Source organism: Anoplopoma fimbria, chromosome 20 (genome assembly GCF_027596085.1).
Source record: "Anoplopoma fimbria isolate UVic2021 breed Golden Eagle Sablefish chromosome 20, Afim_UVic_2022, whole genome shotgun sequence".
Lineage (NCBI taxonomy): Eukaryota > Metazoa > Chordata > Actinopteri > Perciformes > Anoplopomatidae > Anoplopoma > Anoplopoma fimbria.
The window spans coordinates 9,882,249-9,907,126 of NC_072468.1; the positions used below are offsets into that span (position 1 = coordinate 9,882,249).

The window sequence follows — 24,878 nt, forward strand, 5'->3', positions numbered from 1 at the left end:
GCTAGAAAGTTTTTTTTAATTAAAACCCAATTTTGCTTCTTTTTTATTTTTATTTTATACTTAATTTTGCCGTGAAATTAAGTTTAGGTGGATGATGATGATGATAATAATAATGATAATAATAATAGTTATAATAATGCCGGAAATGCTGCTGTTTTGTCATGTTATTTCTCTTTCAATAAAGTTGCGGGGGAAAAAGTGTGTTACCATAGTTACATGTAAACTGTCAAACTTTGTTGTAGAACATAATGCCGTTTGGTTTGAAGGAAACCGTATTATTCACGGAGAGGGACAGTTGCGGAAATAATTAAAGTAAGTGACTGCCACAGTAAATATTGTCTTTTCCCATGAAAGTTAGCTAGCATAATGCTACAGCTTACTACTGTAGGCTTCACCGGACTAAATATCTCTTAGTATGATTTGACTTTCCTTATCGATTAAAGAACATGCGTTGTGAAAATTAACAATTATATTTAGCGTATTTTGGAAGATTTGGCATATTAATGAGCTATAGAAACATCACATTTCACTAGTTTTGGGATAGCATCATGCTAGCAGCAACTTGAAGACAATGGTTTACCTAGCTAGCTAACTTACCTTGCTTATCATCAACAATACGTGTCTTGGTAAAACGTTATTAAAAAAATTATCTATCTCTCCACAGGATGTCTTTATCCCAGATTCAGAGTCTGAGACTGGCAGCTGTGCTGGAGGACTGTTCAGACCAGTTGGACATAGTGGGACTTACTGTGGCAGTGCAGATAGACAAGGAGCGAGGCTCTGCAGCGGCACAGGTGACTGTGTTTATCCCCTGTTTCTGTTCACACTCCAGATAAACATCTGTCAAACTGCTGCCAGCTGCTTTGATCAGATGATGATGATGTGAATGTTTACATGCTTGTTTATTCTCCATTTCGTGATCTTACTGCATACATTTATTGAATAAAACAACTTTTGTGTGTGTGTGTGTGTGTGTGTGTGTGTGTGTGTGTGTGTGTGTGTGTGTGTGTGTGTGTGTGTGTGTTTAGGAGAAAGCCAGACTGACCAAGCTGAGGAGAGACTGGTGGGTAGTACTGACAAACAGACAGAAAAGATAATATTTCATAATCACTGAGTTTGTGTCTGTGTCTCTCTCGGCAGTCAGTACGTCTCTCAGCAGGTGTTGAAGCTGCATTTGGAGCTGAAGGAGAAGCAGAGAATCAGTTCTTTGCTGCAGGTGGTGGAGGAAGTGGAGCAGAAGAAGAAGGCTGAGGACATGAGAAGGTTCATCAGTGCATAACTCAGAAGCAATATCATCACTAATCTTAATCATTAATAAGAGTAATTTTATAGACATGGTGTAGTGTGACTTTTGAGAGCAAATTAATGAAAGAAAGGCCGGAAGAAGGGGAAAGAGGGATAAAAGGAGAGAGGAAGTCTGTGTAGTATCAGTAATGCAAGTGTTTCTTCACCCAGAGAGGCAAAGAAAGAGCTGGAGCAAAGAATGCAATCTATACTGAGACAGAAAGATGAGTTCCAACAAAAAACTGAGACACTGAAGGTGAGAAAGTAAGAGCACATTCAAAAACCATAACTGCCTGTATGGATGGCTTTTAGAGGTGAGTGAGAATCTGTTCATTTGAATCCTGAAACAAAATAAAAAATGTTTGTCTGTAAATTGGTGTCAAAGGTGTCCCAATACATCCAATACTTCTCCCCCCAGGACATGACCCAGCAGGCCAGAGACATGAAGTATCAGCTGAATGAGACGTCATCAAGGTTTGCAGACAAGAAGAAGCTTGAGGAGAAAAGCATGGTGCTGCAGCTTCAGCAGGTGCAAAGGGAGACCAGCCAGACTGAGAGGCAGCAGGAGGACCAGCGGGAGGTGGGTCCCACAGTCCATCCATTCTAATCCTGTCTTGGTTAGTCCCACCCAACCGGCAACCAAGCCACCAGAAGGAGATGTTTTCAAATTGATCCTCCTTCAGGGTGCAGACATGACCTAAGCCATGCTCTCTCTGCCCTTTCCGTTCAAAACCGAAGGGACCGTACCTCTCTCAGCATACTGATCAGTGTTTTAAATTTTTTTCTTAAAGTGGCCCTATTATGCTTTTCAACTTTTTCCCTCTTCTTTAGTGTGTTATATATATATTTTTACATGTAAAAGGTCCGTAGAGTGTAAAACCTGAAGTCCACGCCTAAAAGGAGTTACCCTCCCCCCTCAGAATCACTGCTCCTGAGCTGCCTGAAACGGCTCCATTGAATTCTCTCCTTCACTTCCGTAACTTTATGAGGTCATAATGTTACGGAAGTCACGTAAAAACTCCTTCCAGCTAGTTTGGCCCTCAAACAACAAAAGAGAGAGATGGAGCCGAAGCTCCGGAGGAAGAGTTTTTTGAAATGTGAAACGTTGACCAATCACAACAGAGCGGGCTAGCTGACCAATCAGGGCAGACTTTGCTTTCTGGAAGGAGGAGCAAGCGCTACAACGGAGCATTTCAGGGAGAGGGTGAGAAGAGGTGCTGCTGGACAGCCAGGATGAGAAAAACAAGGAGGATTCTGAGCATTAACGCATGTAAACATGTTGTAACTGTAACTTGAGATAAAAATATGCACCCGGAAAATAGCATAATAGGGCCTGTTTAAAATTCTACACCCGGACCCCAGAGTTAAATGTTGTCCAAAACATGTTTTCACCTTCTCTCCCAGCTGCTGCAGATACAGCTTATGGAGGAGAGAAGAGTTCACGAAAAGTCAGAGAAATTCCTGCAAAATCGTCACAAGGTTGGTACAGCAACATCACTATTAACAACAGACTAATGTTATTACAAGTATTGTGTAATTGCTGATTTCTGGGGCTCATTAGCTTATCTGTGGTTAAAGGTTTAAGATGAGTTTAAACACCTAAATGCGAAATGCTGTGTTCTCAGAAACTGTGGCTTAAACTGCACCTGTTCTTTAGTCTAAAACCCAGTTGCTGTGACCTTAATATATGCACCTTCATGTCAGTAGAGGTCACTGTACCTAAGATTAAAGTCGACCTAAGGCCAGCCAGGGCCTGTATATTTAACTGCTAAAACTGTGAGAGTTTGGACTTGAGTGAAAGATAGAAATTAAAGTCCTTCCCTTTTAGCCGTATTTGCAAACTTGAGAATAAAAGCTATTTATCAAAGTTTACAACTTAAAAATCCTAAGTATTATTTTTCTATGGTTGAGTTCTACAGATCACCTGATGTGAACTAAAACTATAGTAATTCTGTAATTAAACTTAAAATGCGCCCCATCTGCCAACAAACTGAAGATGTCAGTTCATAGCAATGACTTCATAGGTATTTATTACTTGCAGTAATTGATGCACCAGCACCAGTCTTGTATCTGCTATGAGGATATGTGGTTAATTTGTCAGTTAAGTCTGGTCTTCACGTAATCATACATCCAGTTTTTGCTTTTTGTAGGATAAATTAAATGTCCATAAGAACCTGCATTCCTTTTTTTACAGAGCATTCAGTTTAACTAAGTACACAGTTCTGTAATAGACCTCTGAAACTTACAGTGAGCTGAATATTCTTGATGACACAGAAACACCCCCTAGTCGTCCCCTTGCTGGTAGAGAAACTCAACACCTAATTTTAGCATGAAAGCTTCAGCAGATGCAACAGAGGCAATGGAGTGTTAATGCGTGGTAGGAGAAGGTGTTAATTTGCCTCAAGCGCTGTAACACTGATCACCACATTTTAAGCTTAAAAGTAGTAGCTGTTGTAGTATTATTATAGTTCTTCTACTGTAGTATTTTAACTACTGTATTGCTACTGTCAGTTGCAGGCTCTCAATCATTCATACTCCATACTGTCCATACTGCTGACAGTTGATTCCTCTATTAATCTGTCTAGCCCGTGAACACGACGTTGAAACGCATCAAAACCCCACACACACACATAAAATCATGCATTCTATTGTACCAGGCTTCCAATCTAGCCCATATACTCTATGGATCTAGCGTAGTTTTTACCATTTTCTGCCAGATTGAGCCATTTTTCACATGCTATTTTCCTGGTTTCCAGTAGGGTTATTGCTGCTGTATTAGGGAGAACTGCCCTGTTTGATGCAATCAATTGAAATCAAGGGTTCAAATTTTGAAAATGAATAGTTGGCTCAAAGATTTTACTGAGTGAAAGTGAAAAATATTATTGCTTTTTTTTCCACCCAGACATTTTTGTCCTCTAAGAACATCAGAGCAAATTCTGTAACTGATGCACAAGGGTGAGGTTGTTGTTCGTGTTTTGCACCAGCCCCTAAACTTTTGTATGTGGTACCGTCACTATAACTGTTGCTATGGTTGCCGTTTTAGGAGTTGCAGCAGCAGCTGAAGCAGTGGCAGCAGCTCACAAAGCAGATGCTGCAGGAGAAGGAGCAGAAGCTCAACAGCGTGTGCTGCAAAAGAACGGTGAATATGGACAGGCTGTTGGAGATGAGGAGGAAGGTGAGCGGCTCCAAGGGCAGAACGTGACGCGGTGAACATCTGCCCATGCTGAACTGGATTCCCAACATTCACTTTTAGACAAACACTAATGAGTGCTGAATTGTGTTCAGTTCAGGGAGATGGAGCAGGTGGTGATGGAGGACAGGGAGGAGCAGGAGAAGCTGCGACTACAGCAGGCGGAGGCCAGAGCTGCTACCAAGGTAACAACATCCAGTCAGAAGTTACCGTCATGCCCTATCAGATCAGTGGCTCTAGTTTATGTAGTGTACCGATCCCTAATTCTGACGTTGGCCTGTGTGACCTTTTGACCTTGCAGCTGCAGGCATGGTGGAGAGGCTGCATGGTCCGCCGGGGCCTCGGCAGTTTTAAAAAAGCAGAAGATGACAAGAAAGGCAAGAAGAAGAAGAAGGAAGGAAAGAAGAAGAAGAAGAAGAAATGAGTCCAACAGTCCTTTGACACATCATTATAATAATTTATTGTATAAACATTTTGTTTGTCATTTCAAACATACAGTATTCAACAAAATACAAAAGCAAAATAAAGAAAAAGAATACTAATTTCATCAAATATTTCAGGAGTACTTAAAAAGTAGTAAACTGTGTCTAGGTAACAGTATCATATCATATATAAACATATCAGCAGACACAATAGTAGCACCTTGATTCAAAGTACTCTTATTCCATATTTTATGCACAGCATGAATGCAAGAAATCAAAATGACTTCTGGCAACACTACACTACTAAGTAGTCTACTGTAACTGACCATGGGCCATACATTTAAACACAAGTTAACGCCTTTATCATAACATGATAAGGATTTCTGTCCGACACAGTATTTGAATACTTTTAAATCACACAATACAACCAGCTGTCTTTCCTAACAGTAAATCACAGAGAGGTGAATCATCAAAAAGTCACATCGATGTAGGAAATGATTGTGGTAAAATTTCTCCCAGCTTTATGTCCCCACATATGACGGAGGAGCAGAAGACCTGGTGTTGCAACACAGGAAACCCCTCCACTTTAGAGAATTATATGAGGATAATGTAAGACAATTCAAATAATTGTTAGATATGGCCCTATAAAAATTATGCTACAGGAGTAGCATAGCAGAGCCAGAATATCCAGTCTATAGCCAACGGTGTCGACACCCGTAACAATAACAACAAGCTGTGACTGAGAACCAAAAAAAAGTCGTCTGGAGATTGAAAACTCATTCTGAGTTTAAGTTGTGATCCTACCATAGATGACAGTGTTGCTAGTGTGTGTGTGTGTGTGTGCAGGTCCTCTCCGTGGGGCCAAATCTTCACACTTCCGGTTCCTCTTACTCAGTCGGGTGGGTCTGGTCAGCATACATGTAGTTGTTGTCTCCGATGATGACACAGTTAAGACGGGAGCTGTGGATGTTGATGCTCGAAGACTCGGCTGATGGAGGACAGAGATGAAGAGGAGGAGGAGGAGGAGGAGAGGTATGTGCTGCCCCCTGTTGTCCACAGCTGCAGCTACATTTCCCTTGATTTGAAACACATGAACAAATTAGTTTTCAGAACTTCTCAGAGTGCTGAGATAGGTCAAGTGGAACTACTGCAAAAATATGCAAAAAAGACAACAACTCATAGTGTAAATTCTAGCTCAAGGTGCTTTTTATTCAAAGGAAATAAAATAATAATAATAGGAATGTTAAAAGAGGTTTGGCTGTTACCCACCCTTCATTTTGAGCTCAGGTTCCAGCATAAGAGGCTGATTTTCAGCTACAGCCGATGGGTAGGTGTCGTTCCCAATGACGCAGTCGATCAAGGTGGAGTTGCTGATGTTCACTATCAAAATGGTAGACGGCAGATTCTGGATTGCGACTGTTTTATGTGTGACCGACGGAAAGAAAGGGATAAAAAGGGAAGAGAATATGAGAACGGGAAGTTGTTGTTCCAGAGTGATGTAATAGCAGAAACGCGTCACCAACACAAAGTCTATGGTTCCTGAATATAATGGAAAAAGCTTGCTTTGCAGAAAAGTAAAAGTAAAACTAACTTTCTACTTAAAGTGTAAGAAGAGGAAAAATAATTTGACCTTCAATTGTAAAAAAATAAATAAATAAGACCAACAAAGGATTAAACTAATAGATATATGGTGATTAAATAAAGACCCTGAATGTTTTATTGTAAAAATAAATAGATAAAAACTATACATTAAATGTAGAGCTTACCTTGTGTAGTTTTATCCTCTTTAGGGCGATCACAACATGAGACCTTCTCACACAGAAGAGCGTCTATGGGGCAGCAGAACAGCTGGCAGGCTCTGTTGCAGCTTTTCTGCGCCACCCTCTGCGCCACCTGGATGATGCACTGCATGATGGAGGTTTTGCCACTCATCATCATCTAGAGGAGAGAGATGGACCGAAATCCCCTTTAGCTTCAAAGTCTCACACAGTCATAACACACCAGAGGGTAACACCTGGACGGAGTGGGTTTATTTGTTTTTGTACAAACAACAGCTCACACCACGCGACCACCTGCTCAGGTTTTTTAGGTCACGTGCACTTTCACTTTGCTGGCCAGTCTTTCCCCGGTACAGCAACAAACAATATGCGGAAATTGTGGTGTGTTTGGATGCAGACAGTCAATGGTTGGAGCCAAACGTTTTAACACAAAACAAAATTAGTTTTAGTTTTATCTTGTGTTCACGCGCTCAATCCCGTGATTAGTTAATTCCACATACAAGCTCAAACTGACGTCTTTGGATACTTTAATTCACGTAAAAAAAAACTGCATAAGTCTTGCGAGCTATAGAAAAGCTGCCGCGAGTCGCATCCCGTTGCAGGAAGTTGTCTATTATGGATATACTAATACATTATGATATTCAGCTGATACAACAAAAAGTAAATCCTCTGTCCAAACACAAATACCGATGTAATGTAGCCATATACCCCAGAAACAAAGGGGGAAAACACATCTTCAAACAGGTGTTAGTTCAGGAAAAAGTTAATTTTTTATATATTTATAAATACTAAATCTCACCTGATCGAACGGTCTTTCTCTCGCTTTTGTAATACTACTGTCATTAACAGTACTCGTTGCTCATCATACGTGTTGTACGCCAGTTACATTATAATCTTGTTCGTGGCTGACAACGACTGATATACAGATTTTCTCCGGAAACCCCCGCACGCATGCGCACTTTGATTTGGGGTTTCCGTCTAGGCATGGCTATCATCAGTGCTTGAATAGCTTCGTTGACAGCAGTTTTTTTGGAAAAGTCCCAGTGGCACGCAAAGTGTCTCGTGGAATTTGTTTTGGTCCTATGTGATACATTTTACAAGTTCTGCACGAGACACGAGAGTTTTTAGTGTGTCTGCAGAAAACGGACAGAACAGTAACACCATTTTCGTCCCAATGGTTCCTTAGCGCTGTGCTCCTGGTGCCTTCACTGTCCCTCGTTAAATCCAAGCTTAATACAAGTTTAACGACGTTGGGGACGTTAGGAACGTTAAATGCTTTGCATTATATTGGATTTACAAAACTGGTTGTAAGCAAAACAAGATTAATAGTATATGACATCAGATGTCACACACCTGTTTAGCACTGAAGCATCTAAGGAGGAAATGATGCAACAGGAGTAAGCAGGATGAGTTTGTAGCAGTACAGACAAACTTAATTTTTGCAATTAAGATCACACAAAGCCCACTTTATAATAATAATAATAATAAAATCTTGAAAACAACATACTTTTGAGGAAATATGATATGGTCAAAATAAAGATACAGTTTGCAATATGGTGAGGAAAAACGGACTTAACTATCGTCTTCAAATATAAAGAGCCAGAGCTGTTTTCAAGTCTTTTGGATAAAATCCAAGTCAAGTCTCTTGCAAATCAAAAAGCAAATCATTCTCTTCTATTTGTGCCATGATCATAGCAGGAGTTTATGGTACAACTTTGCCTACTTCAATTTTCAATGGAAAAGGGAACTTGTCTTATTAGGTCAAAACACCAGCAAAACAAATGCAGTACAAAAAAACAACTTTATTGTGAAACCAGCACACTTCATCTTGTGACATTTAAAGGGTCCAAATTTTATTACAACAATGCAAAAAGAACAATATTCAGATATAGTTCAGACAAAAATCACAGAAACGTACTTCAAAAAATACCATGAGATTGTAATAAAAACTAATTATAAATAAAAAAACAAAAAATCAGCTGATCATCACTAAATTAATTTAAAAAGACAAACAGTACACAAAAATAATTTGAATAGGTATGAAGCAATATTTAGTAAGAATGATATACACATACACATACATATCAGCCAATGTGGCATTCACAAGTGTATTAGGGAGCCAATCATATTCCTGAACTGGCAAGGGGTTGTCCTAATGATGGATATCAGTGACGTAATTTATAGGCAAACTAGTAGTAGTGCGTCTATGAGAAGGTACTCCCTAAATCTTTCTTTTAAGTGAGGCATACTATGAAACCAATTACAATATGCTATATATTGGAAGAAAAAAAAAAGTCTGACATAAAAAGAGAAGCAGAAATGGGAAACAATATAAAAGCACATAAATTAAGAATTGTTACATGTAACTAACCTTTGTTGCATGTCATTTCCTCCTCGCCCCTCTCTCCTAAAATCTGTTGCTCTGTCCAATCCAAAGTAGCCAAGTGTGTTAACAGGAAGTAACTGTATCATAACTGTAACATCATTACATAACTTTCAGTTTTAGTGTTAGCAAGTGATACCTGTAAGTTCTGCTAAGCCTTTTGTAATTTAGGTGTGACTTTATTTTATTGGTATATACATTCATGAAATAAATAAAAGATTGTTTCAGAATAAGCAGTATTCATGCATTTTCTAGGCAGTTACATTATTAGCATAACATTTTGTAATTTAAAGTATATTGTTTCTTTTTTGTGAGTTAATATTATGGTTAAACAGAAATTTGATCCAATGTCAAATATGTTGACCATATTCTTTATTACCTTCAGGGCTGTAACCAGGACTTTAGAAACACTGAGGTCATGAGTCCCACCCAAAGCCACCCCTCACCACTTTTAGAACATTTTGACCAGTAAACCAAAAAGGCCACCATTTTCTTTCTATTACTCAGACTTTTCAAAATGTTAAATATCCATTTTTCAGTACATATTCAGTTTTATTCATTCCGCACAATTATGTCATTTGTATTACCCATTATGAATGTGTAGGTCTCCACACTGCCAGGAATATAATTATTCTATAAATTTGTCTTTATCTATAAATTATTGTTGTCGCCTAAAATAGTCAAATTAATATATAAATATGATCAAATATAATAGGATTGACGGCTAATAATAATTCATTCTACACGAGAATTGTGCGAGCAATAATGCTGCGGAGTAAGCAGTTACAGGAAGGAGTTGTACATTTATCAGAACTGAACTTAGAGGGCGCCAACACAACAACGTTGTTATCATCTGTTAACGCAAAACGCCGGTTAGTTTGTTATCCGACAAGCCACAGTAGATGAATACAACAACAAATACAGTTGTTAGTTAAATAAATAAACATCCTTTAACGTCCAATCAGTTGACATTTTAATAATCTAATCGACCGTATTTGTCATTGATGTATTTGCTTTTTACAATTTGACTCGTCTGATAACCCTTTACCACAGTTCCTGGGCAGCTCATGGCGTGACTTCCATTTTTACGACTGCACCTGAATGCGTCGTGGTTACACTGAAATAACCAGCAGGAGTGGAGCTCAGCAGAGAGCAGGCACTGCTTCCTGGATGGAAACAAAACGCAAGAGCAGACACACACACACACACACACACACACACACACACACACACACACACACACACACACACACACACACACACACGCAGGCCAACTAGGAGCGAGCAGGACGCTCAAACATGTTATTAGTTTTTCATTAAGCATTAATCGGGAGGCGGTAACCGGTCGACAGTAGAATTCGGCCGTGACAGCAGAAGGTTAACAGCGGACTCTATCAACACATGTGCCCGTGCCACAGTGAGAGCACTGCGGCTGTGGATCTGGACTCGGGCAGCTCCTACACCCAGCGGTCCTACAGGCGAGGTATGTCCCGTCCTCCCCGTCTCTCCTCTGCTCAGACTGTCTTATTCTGTCTGCATCACACGGACCATCCATTAACCGAAACTGTCTACACCTTAAGACATATTTCCACCCTTAATGCGTCAGGATTTTGACCCGTACGAGAATGCAACCTTGACAGGGAGATGCCGGTGTGTCAGATGTGGTCTGTTTAAATGCACTGTAACAGATTATACATCACTCTGTTACCTTTATCATAAACAATGTTAACCTCATACTAATATGCATAGGAAGCAAGGAATATACCTTTAGGAATATACCTTTAAATAACTGCAATCCAAGTCAATATCCACCTCACTGATTCTGGTGAAACTGGTGAATAAAGGTTTGCACATCCCATTATCTTAATTTCTGGTTATTGCTGTTTTTCAACTTTATATGCTCTTGTTTTTGGCTGTCTTCCCTAAAAACTATAGGCTATAGGTGGCCAGAAAACCAGAATGGCAGACATGAGGGAGAGATTGCAGCTGTATAAATGATGCCGTATATATTCAGCTATACACACTCCCCCAGCACGCAGTCCCAGCTGCCTCAAACACAGTGGCAGCCTGTGTAAAAGAGCAGCAGCAGCTTTTCACTGGGGCAGATCTTTTTCTTTTTCCAGTTTCTGCCTCTTGGTGTCAACAGTGATGCTTTGATGCCCCCCCCCCGGCTGGAATGCAATCTAGACCTTGATCCGTGTGGACTGCTAATCACGGAACTGCCAACTCCACACCTAATAGGAATGGTTAGCACACAAGAGCGTTTTGATTAATAAATAGCTCTAACTTATTCTCAGCTGTAATTGCTCGCTCAGGGGGCAGGGACTGCAGTCCAGATGGGTTCTTGAAGGCAAATACTAATAGGGATGCGTTTTGTATGGAAGCTTCTGGTTGTTGAGCATTTGGCATTGACATTTGAAGTATTTAGATTAAACCAATCATGCTGGAAACGCTTCTGAAACAGCATTCAGAAAATGGCCTAATCCTCAAACTCACTGTATTATATAAGAATCAGAAAGCCACAAGTTATTGATGTACTCTACAGTTCACAGTCAATCAAAACGCCTTAAATCCATCACATCAAAGGTGGAACGAGACTGATTCGTCTGTTGTTCTGACATAAAACACACTTCCGCCAGACTCAGCTATTGACAAATGCTCACACATAATCTCAAATTCCTCTAAACTTTGAAGTTGGTCAGGAACGAAAGGCTTTACACTGTTTTTAAATACACACTGGGGTTTCCATGCAGCAAAGCCAGCTGACTAAAGAGACCTGTCATTTTCCCATGAGAAACCATGGCGCTGCCAGTGCTCGGGCAGGACAGGACAGGCTGAGAGTGTGTGGAATGACGACTGCAGCCGGCTCAGCTCTCCTCCCTTAAAGCAGTGCAGGACAATGCACCGTGACTGTGCAGAAATACCATGACGCTGCCTGCTACACAAGCTCCACTATCAGCCAACTGCATGTACGCCACTGCCGATCGGTAGCACATGATAAAAGAACACTCACTGAAAAATGTAGGACACTGGTGGTGGTGTTGGTGGTGGCTGTATTGATTGAGCTGCCCCAAAAGTTTTCCTGCCAACTTCACCAGCCTTGATGAAATAGAGAACACTGCATGTTGGATAATGTGTGATTTCTACAGCCACTCCGGCTGCAGAGTGTGTTTTTAACGCCACCGTTTCCTCTGTGACCTCTTTTCTGTGTCCAACCACTGTTATCTACAGGATTAAATCACAAATCCCAGATTATGGGGTTGATTATTTCTCATACTTTTTTGGGATTGGGCAGAACCAAAGGGGAGCTCTATGGGTTTGGCTTCATTGGTTTGGCTTCATTGGTTCCCTTTAATATCAGATTAGGCCTTTATTACCCACCAACCTCTGTCCTGCTGTCCCAAAAATAGGCAACTAGTGCATGATGTCTGAAAGCCAAAAAGTGGGAGTCACGGATTACATTCATGCTTGATGCTATAATTTAACAGATTTTGTGTAAAATACTTTTTTAGTTTTTTGTTGTCTGTTGGTTTACCACTTTTGGTCCAGACTGAACAACTATGACATGGGTTGGAACGTGACTTTGTGCAGACATTCATTGGGCCGGCAGGATAAATCCTCATGATCCCCTGATCTTTTCTCCAGCCTCACATTAACATTTGTTGTCTAAGTGAAATTTCTCAACAACTGAATAAACAGCCATGCAATTTGGTGCACAAATTCCTGCATCCCTCCATGAATTAATTCCTTCCATATTAATTGCTATACCTCTGGGGATCTTCTGACTTTTCATCTTGCCTCAGCTGTAATATATATTTGTATAGTCTGTAATGCTCATGGGCAAACGTTAGCATTTTAAACATGCTAAACTGAGATGTGAGCATCTAAACATTAAAACTGCTCAGCGGCCTTTTAGTTCTAATAATATTAGCATGTTAGCAGGACATATGTTAGCTCAAAGCTAACATATGGCGGTAGAGCTGCTAGCATGGCTGTAGACTCGTATTGTTATCAAATTAAAAATATACATTTGACCCGTTTTATTAAAGTTTTTTGCCCAAGAACATTGTCAAATTGTTGTCATCATTCTGCAAGAACTGAACATCACTAAAGTATGTTTTAGTCAAAAAGTTTTAAAACCATTACGTGTTGAACATAATAGCTTGCAAGTACCCACTGTGGCTACACAGGCGTGTATTTACCATGTTTCTAAAAACGATCGGCAATCAATTCTTCCTGTCAGAATGAATGAGGGGCCGGTCAATAACTGTAGACTCAGTAAACACAGACCTTGGACTTTGGCTGTAAAAATGACACGATGAGTAATCAATAACACTGCAGTAATTACACATAATTATGTTTGGCTTTACGCACCGTGCAGCTTTGAACAGTGACTAATTCATCTCCCAGGTAACGGAACAATGACAGCGGAGAGCCTCAGGGAGAGGTGAGGTCATCACAGTTGGTGCAAGAGTCACCAGAAGAGATGACAGGTTCCGGAGGCAGGGAACAGTGTTGTGTGAACTGTGTGGCAAAGAGGAAGAAGAGTGTCAAACCTACACTGATGAGGCAAATATATCAGTGCTGTTTTGTTTTGCTTCCAGGAACATGGAGGCCGTAGCTCCTCTACGTCCCAAGCAGAAGGGCTAGGAGTAGCCTGATTCCCCCCTCCCCTGCCCGCTTTGCTCCACCATGGCCAGCAGGAGTCCCACGCTGAGCCGGGAAGGCAGGGGTTCAACACCGGGGATCCCCGAGGCCGGTTCTAAAAATTCCCAGCCTGGGCCCGAGGCCTTCTGCAAGTTGTGCCTAAGCGAGCATCCGTCGGCAGCCACCAGGGAGCTGCAGGGCTGTGACTGTGTCTTCTGCACAGCGGTAAGAAAAGACAAACATAGCCAGTGCTGTGGAAGTCAAACCAGTGATACTTTGTTACTGAAACAGGGCAGGGGGCCTCCAGGCTATATTTAGAGCCAATGCAGGCTGATCCCCTATTCATATTGCTTGTGATTCTTACTTTTAGGATTACACAAAAAGTGATCCAACACCAGGCTTTTCTTTGGGCAATTTAGGCAAATCTCCAACACTTAAATCACTTGGAAAGGGACACTCCCTTTTTTTATTGCAGCACAACTTCCTGTTTTAATATCTTAAAATAGATCCTCTAATGCCAAATCTGGCATGTTGCAGCTTTAGAGAAAGGAAGGGGTTTCAACACAGGGCTGCCTTTCCCTCACATTCACTTTTTGTTGTCGTGTCCTTGGAAATTCATGTTATTAATCAAAGCTGTTGGCAACTTCATGGATCTCGCAAACATTTCCTGGGAGCCTTTTTTTAGTTATTTTTGGTGAGAAGAAGTGCTATCGCTAGAATACAGAGCTGTATCATTCCAAACAGAGGCAGAGGTCAACTACCACACTGTTCCAGTCCAATACATGCCTGACATATAGAAACTGAGATGTTGGTGTTATGACCTGACGCAGAGAGGTGGCTATACAGTGGCAGGTGTTAATCTCTGTCCGAGGTAAAAAGTTGTCACTGTTGCAGGCACAAGGTCACAGAGATAAAACACACACACATACAAAGTGTCACAGGGGATGAAGGAGGGAAAGGGATACTGTAAATCCTGCTTATCAGTTGAACTTTATTTTATCAACCTGAACACAGACTATTGCTTTTTTTATTTGTATTCCAGCTCAGTATTCTGATGAACAGTACATCATGCTTTATGAGAAAGCACATGACTAGCACAAGTTTACACGTAAAAATGGATCTTAAAAACACTTTTCCATTCGTTTTTCCACCGGAATCCAAGGGACACGTAAATGTTTTGTGTTGTCTGCTATCAAACACCATCTACCTTTGAACAATGTTGACAAAGTTCCTCCGAAACTTCCATATTTCATAGCTGAGGCAACATATGACTTGATAAGAAACGTTGATAAGAAACTTATGCAATTTATGAAAATGTTGCATTTAGTTTGGCCTGCCTCTTTTCCTCTGCTTTATTTGCTTATTGGATTTGTCATGAGAGGATTGTCATGTTGCTAATTCTGCTGTGTTGTTTTCTCCCTCTCCAGTGTTTGGAGCAGTATGTTCAGCTGGCCATCATGGAGGGTGGGGGGGCATGCATCACCTGCCCAGATATGGCCTGCCTAAAGACCGGAGTGCTACTGGACTCTGAGGTATGCCCTGCTCAGACCCAATGATATGTAGGTCATGAGTGATAAACAATAAAAAATATTCAGAGGTCATAAAATAAAAAAACATTGTGGGTGCACAAACAGGTCCTGAACTAAAAACCCTGTTTTATGCAAACGTGGTTTGGGAATATACAGTTTAATTTCTCTCTAATAAATTTGCTGCAGTTTTACTCCAGAGTGCTGCAAGCAAACTTCTCAAGAAATATGAAGTTGGATTTTCCCTCTTGTGTTTTTTAAAGCTGTGTGGGCTGGATTAACTAATATTAAGTGTTGTGAGAATGAGATAATGCGAGCAGTCAGACAGAAAGTGAAACTCTATGAGCTGTCAAAATTCGTAGATACCAGTCAGTAAACATGTCAGAGACGAGGCTTATAATGCTGATTCACTCACAAATGGAAAATTCTGCTTCTCAGTTCCTCATTTTGTAATGTTTTTCTTTTCTTAATACAACTACAGAAATAAACTTTTTTTGTACTCTTTAACTAGTGCTATTTGGACTTCTGTGTGATTAGAATTGGTTTGATTGTTGAATTTCTATCCCCTGTTATCCAATACAAATAAGACAAATTTTAGACTGCAAACAGTATGAATTGGCGCAAATAACATGCTCTGCATTTTAGTCTTTCATTTTAAAAGATGGAAGGAAGAAATAAATAATTTTCTTGAGCTTTGATTGGTATTTCTTACTGTAAGCTAATGTTGGTTTAAGCAATTATCTAGAGTATTTGCTGACCTTTGCAATATATTTCTTGTTGATAAGCTGCAGATGTCTTCTTGCAGCTTTTAATGCTACATGGCAGTATAATTGCTGATTTGCAGATTTTTTTCCATTTAAATATATTGCAACTAACTTTTTTCTCTAAGTGGCTATTCACTCACTACTTTCGTGTTATAGAAAATTGCAGTTGCTAGGTGACCAGTTGTTCCTGGATGATCTTTCCAGCAACCACACAACCTCATTTAACCTTGATCACCATGTATTTTTGCATTTATCCATTAGGGTTTAAAAAAGATACTAGATGTCCTGAACATCTTGCATGCAAACAATTCATTCAAAGTAAATAAAACTCATTTCTCTCTGTGCTGTGTGATTGCAGATAGCTAGCTTGGCCCCAGAAGACCAGGTGGAGCTGTACCAGCGTCTGAAGTTCGAGCGAGGTAGGTGTTATCATGCTGATGACCGGTGTCAGGCATTGGGCTATTTCAGGTCGCACTTCAGCTGGTGTGTCATTACCAGAGCAGCCGCCCAGAGTGCTGAGCCTCACATGGCTGGGAGAATGTGGGGCCTCCTGCTCTTTTTCTATTCTGCTGTGGTCCAGTTTCACCACGGAGGTTACTGGCACTGTAGCTTCAATACCTTCAGTTTAACCAAACTTTACTAGCAGTGAATTCAATAACAAATGCTGCAAGAAGTCCATGCCACCATTCTGTTCAATTTGAAGTAATGATCGTTTCAGTGCTGGTAAATGATATGACCTGTATGTAGATGTTTGCGCCATTTGTTGTGGAAACTATTGTGAAATGTGTATATCTTTGTCTTGCACTGGAGGCCTTGGAATATTAGGAAAGAAACTGTTGAAATAGGTTTCTGTTGAAGTTAACAAATTGCAAACGGAGGTTTGCCTTCTAGCTTTATTGGTCTTTTCCAGTTGCACAGTATTGTTTACTCTGGCCATAATTCAGACCAATTATAATATTGGAAGTATAAAGAAGTGCAAAGTACAGTACAGTAAATTGTTTTGCAGCAGAAAAGCTGGTGAGGGTATCAGAGCATGAAAGCTCAATTTTTTTGTTATGATTGTAAAACATGTCAGATTTATTATTTGTACGCATTCCTTCTGTCCCCGTAAACTAGTTAGAGAGTTGTTAACCTAATAGATAATCCATTAGAAAGGACAACAATGGATTTATTAGATGTTTTTAGTCATGCTAACCAGGGATTGCAGTGTCTGTTGGTTAGTCGGCCCACCGCTTTGGTCCAGAATGATGAATCTTTTTTAGATATTGGACAGATTTCTATAAATTTGGTATATTTACCTCCCCCTCAGGACAAATTGTAATAACTTTAGTGATTTTCGGACTTTTCTTCTTAAACTGTCCTTCATATGTGTAAAACTATCGACGTTCCCATTAGCTCAGCTGTACTTGTTTATTTATGAGTAACATGGTAACCATTGCCTGCTAAACATCAGCATGTTAACATTCTCACTGTGGGCGTTTTAGCTTTAAGCTCAAACCACAGCTTTACCTGAAGTACAGCCACAGTCACTCGAATGTCGACAGCTAGTTTTGTGTTTTTGTGTGTCTCGAGATTTTTTAGTTTTTCTAAACTGGTAATGCGCATAAAAATGTATAACTTACCAATCTATACATGTCCTTTGTGTTTAGCATGCTAACACCCAGTATCATGTTAGCATTGTCATTTTGAGCATGTTAGCGATGTGCTGATGAAAGCATTTAGCTCAAAAGCACTGAGCTCAAGTCACCAAATAGGCTACAGTATCAAAGAGTCGCTAGAGTGGCGAAAGTGTTGTGCTATCAGAAGGCTACTAAATCAGATTATACGTATGCAGTTGGTATTAAAGGAAAGTGATTTAATTTGAATTTATTTTACAAATGTTTATTGGGATGATAATCATGATTGAATAATAGCCTATATTTACTGTATATTTTTTTTACTATTTTTATATTGTCTTTATTTTTTGTGTGTAGATAGGGAACTATTAACTGTGGTAGCAGGTTGGCGGAGTGACACGCTGCTAGTAAGACAGTGAAGTAATGTGTTATGTTTGTTGTTATAGTGTGGACCATGTGTGAAGAAGCAATCCATACATGTTGTGTTTTTACTTCCCCCACATCCTACAAGTTGTAACGTGTTAATTTACTATTTAATACTTAAAGCTAACAGTAAACAGTGTTGCAGTTTTCTTTAGGACTACAAGGATTCTTTAGGAATACAAAGATTTTCAGATTACAATTGTATAAAACAGAAAGAAAACACCAAATCCTCACATATGAGAAGATGGAAACAGTGAACGTTTGTTGAGGGAGTACTTGAGCAATTGACTTACTGTTTCAGCACTAACTTTGTTTGTTGCAGATCAGTAGAATTACTGTTTGAACTTATAGTACTGATACAGATTACTTGGGATTCAGAGAATAGCAAAACAGGTGTTTATTTTGTTCGTAACATCTACATTTGCTTGATGTCTACTTCAGAAATTCTTATTCACATCCTGTCTTTGCTCCCTGCAGGAGTGAAGTTGGACCCCAGTAAAGCCTGGTGCCCGGTGCTTGAATGCCAGGCGGTGTGCAGTGTGCAGCTGAGCACTGAGGGAAAGCCCGACACCGTGCCCTGCCCGACCTGTCACATCGTCTTCTGCTCCGGGTGCAGAGGGCCCTGGCAGGGAGGCCATACCTGCCCGGAGCACCAGCCCATGATGTTGCCCTCGCCCTCTCGTGAAAGCAGGTCAGTGGGCCAGCCATTTCATGAGGAAAATCCCATCCTTCCCTTTAATATAAAAAAACCTGACAGTTATTGTGGCAGGATACTTCCATTGAATGGATTATAAAATGATGTGTAGTTAATCTCCGAGCAGAGGCCCTGAGCTGAATATACAATAAACATTAATTCAGGATGAATAGCTCATTATTCCTCAGCAGTGCCCTCTGTGTAGTCCCCGTTGTACAGCTACATCCTGTTTCGAGCTGTGGCTCTGCCGGACTGACTGATGTCATTGGGGAGTCACTGACTTATATCGGAATTCCATTGTCACTGTGCCAAAGGGAGGAGGAGGGTGGGCACCAAGCCACGTAGCTCCCTGTACTGAAGGAGCCTGTGCACTGCAGTGGGGCAGTGGTGTCTGCAGTGTGTTGTAAAGGATGGTGCAGGCCTGAGAGGAATGAAGGGATATCAACTTTAAGTTTGAACTTGAGAGCATGATATGCCTTTCCTCAGCCTGCAGGTTTAGTCTTTAAGCCCAATGGTATTGTACCAGGGCCATAGCCAGTAGTTTAGAAACAGTGCGGTAAGGAGTCTGACGAGCCAACATAAAAAGTATTATTTTCAAGATGAGATTTGGCTTTTTAATTGAATTAATTGTATCTCCCTACATAATGATCTAATTGTTTTTTCTTAGCCCTCTCTACTCTAGAATGTTGATTATATTGGTTTTTTTTTCTTAATCCATCAGCAACAAGCATCAAATCCCTTACATCACTGACCTATGCTTTAAACCTGCTACGATCAATTCTTTGATTTTCAAAAGGGAAAAAAAACGTATGTATAATGTAAAATGAGTCACTTGTGGTGCCCAACCCATAGAAAAGTATCACCTGACTCTGAAGTTCCCCTCGGCTCTATGGAGGTTTTTTTAGCATCTCTGAGCTAATTGTTTTGGTTCAATCATAACATTCAGCTCATATCAGCAAGACCGATCATATCAACCCACTGCATACTAACTGCCCAGCACCAAATAGCCAACAGACAAAGTTAGCATCTTGCAGAGATGCACCACCCTCAGGTGGTGGCGACCAATGCAGAGCTAAAAGGACAGTGAATATTGGTCAGACTCAGACTCAGACTTAGAATCATTATTTTTGATGAATACTAATGTTGCTCTTGTTTCTTCTGGATTTGCACGTAAATAGACAATTGGTGCTAACCAGTAGGCCCCAACAACTTTATCAGGCGTTAATATGTCAAAATTGTGTTCACAGCTTGTTGTCGTGTCCCCAGGTGGCCAATCAATATTAATAAATTAAAATGTAAAGATAATGAGATTAAAAAAGACAGAATCAGCCTTGTGCAATTTCCCTGAGATGATATGTAAACTCCTCAGGTTGCTTAAACCCTCAAACATGACTACAGGGTTTTTCAGTGGAAGCTATGGCCCTGTACTGTACGCACAGAATACTTACCTCATACCTTTAAATACCAAATAATGAACCCAGTTCAAAGTTAGCACTGACCCTTCACTCTGCTGCTAAATAAAGAATTCCCACTCTGCCCGGAGGCTTTCGTGGCCTCATACTCCACTGTGCCCCAGCTGACTGCATATATGTGTCTCTTTCCCGATACACAGGGCCCGCTCCAACAGCGACTCTGACATGCCCATCAAGCAATGCCCTATGTGTGGTATCTACATCGAGAGGAACCAGGGCTGTGCACAGATGCTGTGCAAGAGCTGCAAACACACCTTCTGCTGGTACTGTCTGCAGAACCTGGATGTGAGTCTCCCCTGTTACCTACACTGGGTGAAATGTAACTATACGGCCATGCCACCTGTTTTTACAGCCGAACTCTCTGCTTCACTATCTTTAGTTTGTGTTTAAATGTCCTTGGTGATTGCTAGATAGTAGATTTCATGTCCTCACGTGTGTTTTTGTTATTGCAGGGGGATATCTTCCTGAGGCATTATGATAAGGGGCCATGCAGAAACAAGCTGGGACACTCCAGGGCCTCGGTTATGTGGAACAGAACGCAGGTGAGGTCACTCGGCAGACATCAGACCATACATACAGTATTCATTTCAGGCTTGAGATGATGCTGTCATTGTCTGAATGGATTAACCTGCAGTCATCTGTGTGTGGTCAATTATTGCGTGCGTGGGTTTGATTTTGGTAAAACTGTGCCATCCCTCTACCAGGATTAGATGTTAAAGATTTGTTTAACACTGTTTTTCTGTCAAATCAATGAGTCGCCGTCTCCAGTGAGGACTTTGAAGGAACCTACGCAGGACAGTAAAGTTTCCGTGACAGCATCTTTTTGGCACACGTAATTGAAAATTTTACAAAAGTTGAAATACGTGCAAAACACTCAACTTTCTCTTTAAAGACCTTTAAAGTCTAGTTAGCTCGTTCTAAGTGGTTTGTTTTCTGCTAATGTGCCCAATTTTTTCTGTATCAGACATTAAACTGAACTAATACCAGCGCTAATCTCAAATTCCTGCCCCGTAATGATGTTGTCCGTTCAACAAAATGATCGGTCGCCAAACCTACTTTCTTTTTACTTCCCCTGCTCTGATGCAATTATCACATGATTATCATTGTGTTTGCTGTGAACCTCCTGAACTGATTGTGTCTCGGTGTGTCTGCATTGTATCTGGAGAGAAGAAGAAGAAGAACAACATCACGAACAATTCATGACAAACTTGGTGACACATCTTGCCAAACAGGTTTTATTAGTTATACAATCTGCTGGTCCCGAATTCCTTCTTAGCTGCCAGCATACACTGCTGTGGGGACGGTGCATTTAAAGTACACCGTGTACAGCATTTGCATGGCACATTTTTACATGTTTTTATTTGATATGATGTGATTTATGAATTTGCTGACACCTCCATGCACTACATGGCCGAAAGTATGTCATTTAAGCCACACCATGGCTTAAATACGCTTATAGAAGAGAGCCACAGCAGCATTAGTGAGGTCAGACACTGATGTTGGCCAATAAGGCATGAGCCAGGAATGTAACTGGAACAGCGGCATGCAAGTTCAGCCCAAAGGTGTTGGATGGGATTCAGGTCAGTGCTCTGTGCTCGTTAATGCCTTCCATACCTACCTTGGGAAAACTATAATCTTTGTGCACAGGGACATTTTCATGTTGAAGGAGGAAAGGGCCAAACACAAACTGTGGCCACAATGCTGGAAATATACTATTGTCTAATGTATCACTGTATGTTGTGTAGTATTAGGATTTCCTTTACTTTAAAACTAAGGAGCCTAGTCCAAATAATAAAAAGCATTGTTTGACAAAACTTACAATAAAACCTGTGGACAGGAGGTGTCCATGAACTAAAATTCAATATCAAATGAATAGTAATATCCTGTAATGAGATCATGGTCTATGTAGGCTCTGATTTGATTTGAATGTTTCTGAATGATTACAGTAGATTACCCATAATCCAACCAGTACCCTTCATTGTTTGTGTCAGATTTTTCCATCACTGTTTCATTCCCACCATCTGTCCTTGGTTTCAAAAGGAAGCTTCAGGTCCACTAACTGGCGCTTTATTCATGCCATAAAGCAACGCCTCGCAATACCATAAAGTATTATAGTATTACATACATTTTTGTATCTTACATGTTATAAAATACAATGTAGAGGCTGTTGGAGGCTGCCAATCTTCTCAGCAACTGTGTAAATATTTGCAATAATGACTATGTAAAGATGTATTTGTGTTAAAATGCTGCACCTGACGAAGGTTAGTTCAATATTCACTCTCCTTTAAGCCCTGTTTTGGTCTCCACCAACTCCTGAGGCAAAGGTTTGGCTTTTTAGCTGCTGTTAAGTGCTTACTTTGTCGCTTTACTGTTTAGTGCAGGGTAGCTAGTGTACTGTGGGTTATATAATTCACTGCCAACAGCTGACAGAAGTTTGAAACAAGATGGATGAGCGGTTAGACCAAAACTGTTAAGTTGGTGATCATAAAATCAAAGCAATGGGCTGAAAGATGCTAAACTTAACTGATCTGTAGCGTTGGATGATAATTCTTCATAAGAGCAACGCCTTTCACATCACACATAATTACTTGATCCATTGTAAATATAAAGTATTTATATGTGTAGCTCAAGGATGTCACTGTGTTGTCCTTCAGGTGGTGGGGATCCTGGTGGGGGTCAGCATCATCGTGCTGGTGACATCTCCGCTCCTCCTGCTGGCCTCGCCCTGCATCCTCTGCTGTGTCTGCAAGCCCTGCAGCGGGAAGAAGAAGAAGAAGACGACCAAAATGACGAAGAAGGACCTCAGCCAGCCAGACTCCTCCACGTCATAGCAGCTCTCCCGGTCCAAACCAGGATCAAACCAGGATCTAAGGAAGCCCAAGGAAACCAAGAGAGAGCCAGGGCTGCATGGTGGATAAGAATAACGTTGGAGTACTTTAACATGACTGGACAGACTGGAGGCCTTCGTCAGTGGTTCAGTAATACCGTCAATGTCAACATCTTCAGACTTGCACTTCGAGGCTCGGCGCGAGAGCTGCTCAAAAAACTGAATTACAAGAGTATGTACTTTATACGGTGGAAGTGTAAATATGAGGAGAATGAATGTAACTCACCTAGTTGTTTTCCGATGGACAAGCAGTAAGGAGACAACGACGGCTGTGAGAAGATTCCTGGACAGGGCTTCTGTTATCTCTCTGTCTTTCTCTAACACATAACACGGACACACACACACACACACACACACACACACACACACACACACACACACACACACACACACACACACACACACACACACACACACACACACACAATTCAAAGTGCAACGCCACCCTCATGTGCCAAACGTCATGATGCCAAACCAGAGGTGTTAGGTGCTCAAGTGCCTCACTCTACAGTGCCTGGTTGTATTTGATTTGCCTTCCATTCTATCTTTATCTTATGCAAAAATGTTAGCATTTTGAAAATGGACATCTGTCGGGATCACACAGGGTTATGAATGCAACACATTGTTTGATAACGGGAGACGGCGAATGGTGTCATGTGTGCACTGTATATTCTGTACTGATATGAAATATGATAGGGCTCCAATGGTGCACAGAGAACTTTTCTTCTGCTAATGTTTGTTGTTTCCACCTGGCATATGTTCCAGACCAAAGGCTTCTAAAGGGTAATATGTACTTTTCTAAAGTGTGTAAATGTGTATTTATGGGTTACGTGTGTATGGTATTCCGTTTTCATTTCTACATTTCTGTTGATGTTTCTGCATCAGATATTTTATAAAAGCGCCATTGTAATTGAAATAAACACACTGTATTGAACATGCATCAGAGGGTTTTGTGTTTGCGGTTGGCATTCGTCATTTCATGGCGCAGTTATTCTCTTCGCACAAAGGTCATGAGAGGAAAGTACAGGGAAGTTAATGTAGCAGAAGTGAAAATACATTGTTATTATCACTGTGGAGAACGTAGAGGTGTTGCTGTAGGGATGAAGGTTTAAAAGTCTTAAAGCCAACAAACTGAGTGATGGAGCAGATCTCAGGTCCACTGGAGGTTTGCTCCAGCTACAAGTGATGCATAAAAACTGAATGCTGACAGTTGATTTTGACCTGCACATTACAAATCTAGAACATATGCTATTATTATTTTTATTGTAACTTCTGTCAAAATTTTGTATTTTGAAAGCACACGTTTCCTGAAAATTCCACAATGCAATTTAAAATAAGACTGCATACACATTGATTTTGACTCAATATCTGGTTTTCAGAATTATTGTAAATTGAATGATTTCACTTGTAAAATAAGTATGATGAAAATATGGCTAATTAAACCTACAGATTACACTGTATAGATACGTACAGTATGAATTCGCAACATTAAGTAGTCCATAGAGATACTAAAGAGTCAAATGGAAATTTTATTTTTCCAAAATAATTGAAATATAATTAAATCATTGTCAAAAATATCTATTCTATTACGGAACACAGTAAAAGTAATACGCTAAAATTCCATATTTTAGGATATTTTTCTTACTTAACCCCCGAACAACATTAACAACAATGCTAATAATAATAAAAACAACAACGATCATTTTAATAATAAATAATATTAATATTGATATTAATAATTATAATTATTTGGTGGTTAGGAAACAATGGATATACATAGGACACAATGTAT

The 24,878-nt window shown here is 40.4% G+C and overlaps 2 protein-coding genes across 2 annotated transcripts; both read left to right on the forward strand.

The window, feature by feature from the left end:
• The first annotated feature begins 225 nt into the window (after positions 1-225).
• Positions 226-4,899, forward strand: iqcg (IQ motif containing G). The gene is made up of 10 exons (XM_054622088.1): positions 226-312; positions 665-794; positions 1,029-1,063; positions 1,141-1,263; positions 1,456-1,540; positions 1,703-1,864; positions 2,689-2,763; positions 4,328-4,459; positions 4,570-4,659; positions 4,776-4,899. The coding sequence occupies exons 2-10, from the start codon at positions 666-668 to the stop codon at positions 4,896-4,898; spliced, it is 954 nt and encodes a 317-aa protein (XP_054478063.1). The 5' UTR covers positions 226-312; position 665; the 3' UTR covers position 4,899.
• A 5,291-nt stretch (positions 4,900-10,190) lies between these two features.
• On the forward strand, positions 10,191-24,003 carry rnf144b (ring finger protein 144B). The gene is made up of 8 exons (XM_054621756.1): positions 10,191-10,540; positions 13,662-13,929; positions 15,132-15,236; positions 16,353-16,413; positions 18,511-18,724; positions 20,340-20,484; positions 20,652-20,741; positions 22,854-24,003. The coding sequence occupies exons 2-8, from the start codon at positions 13,750-13,752 to the stop codon at positions 23,028-23,030; spliced, it is 972 nt and encodes a 323-aa protein (XP_054477731.1). The 5' UTR covers positions 10,191-10,540; positions 13,662-13,749; the 3' UTR covers positions 23,031-24,003.
• The last annotated feature ends 875 nt before the right edge of the window (positions 24,004-24,878 follow it).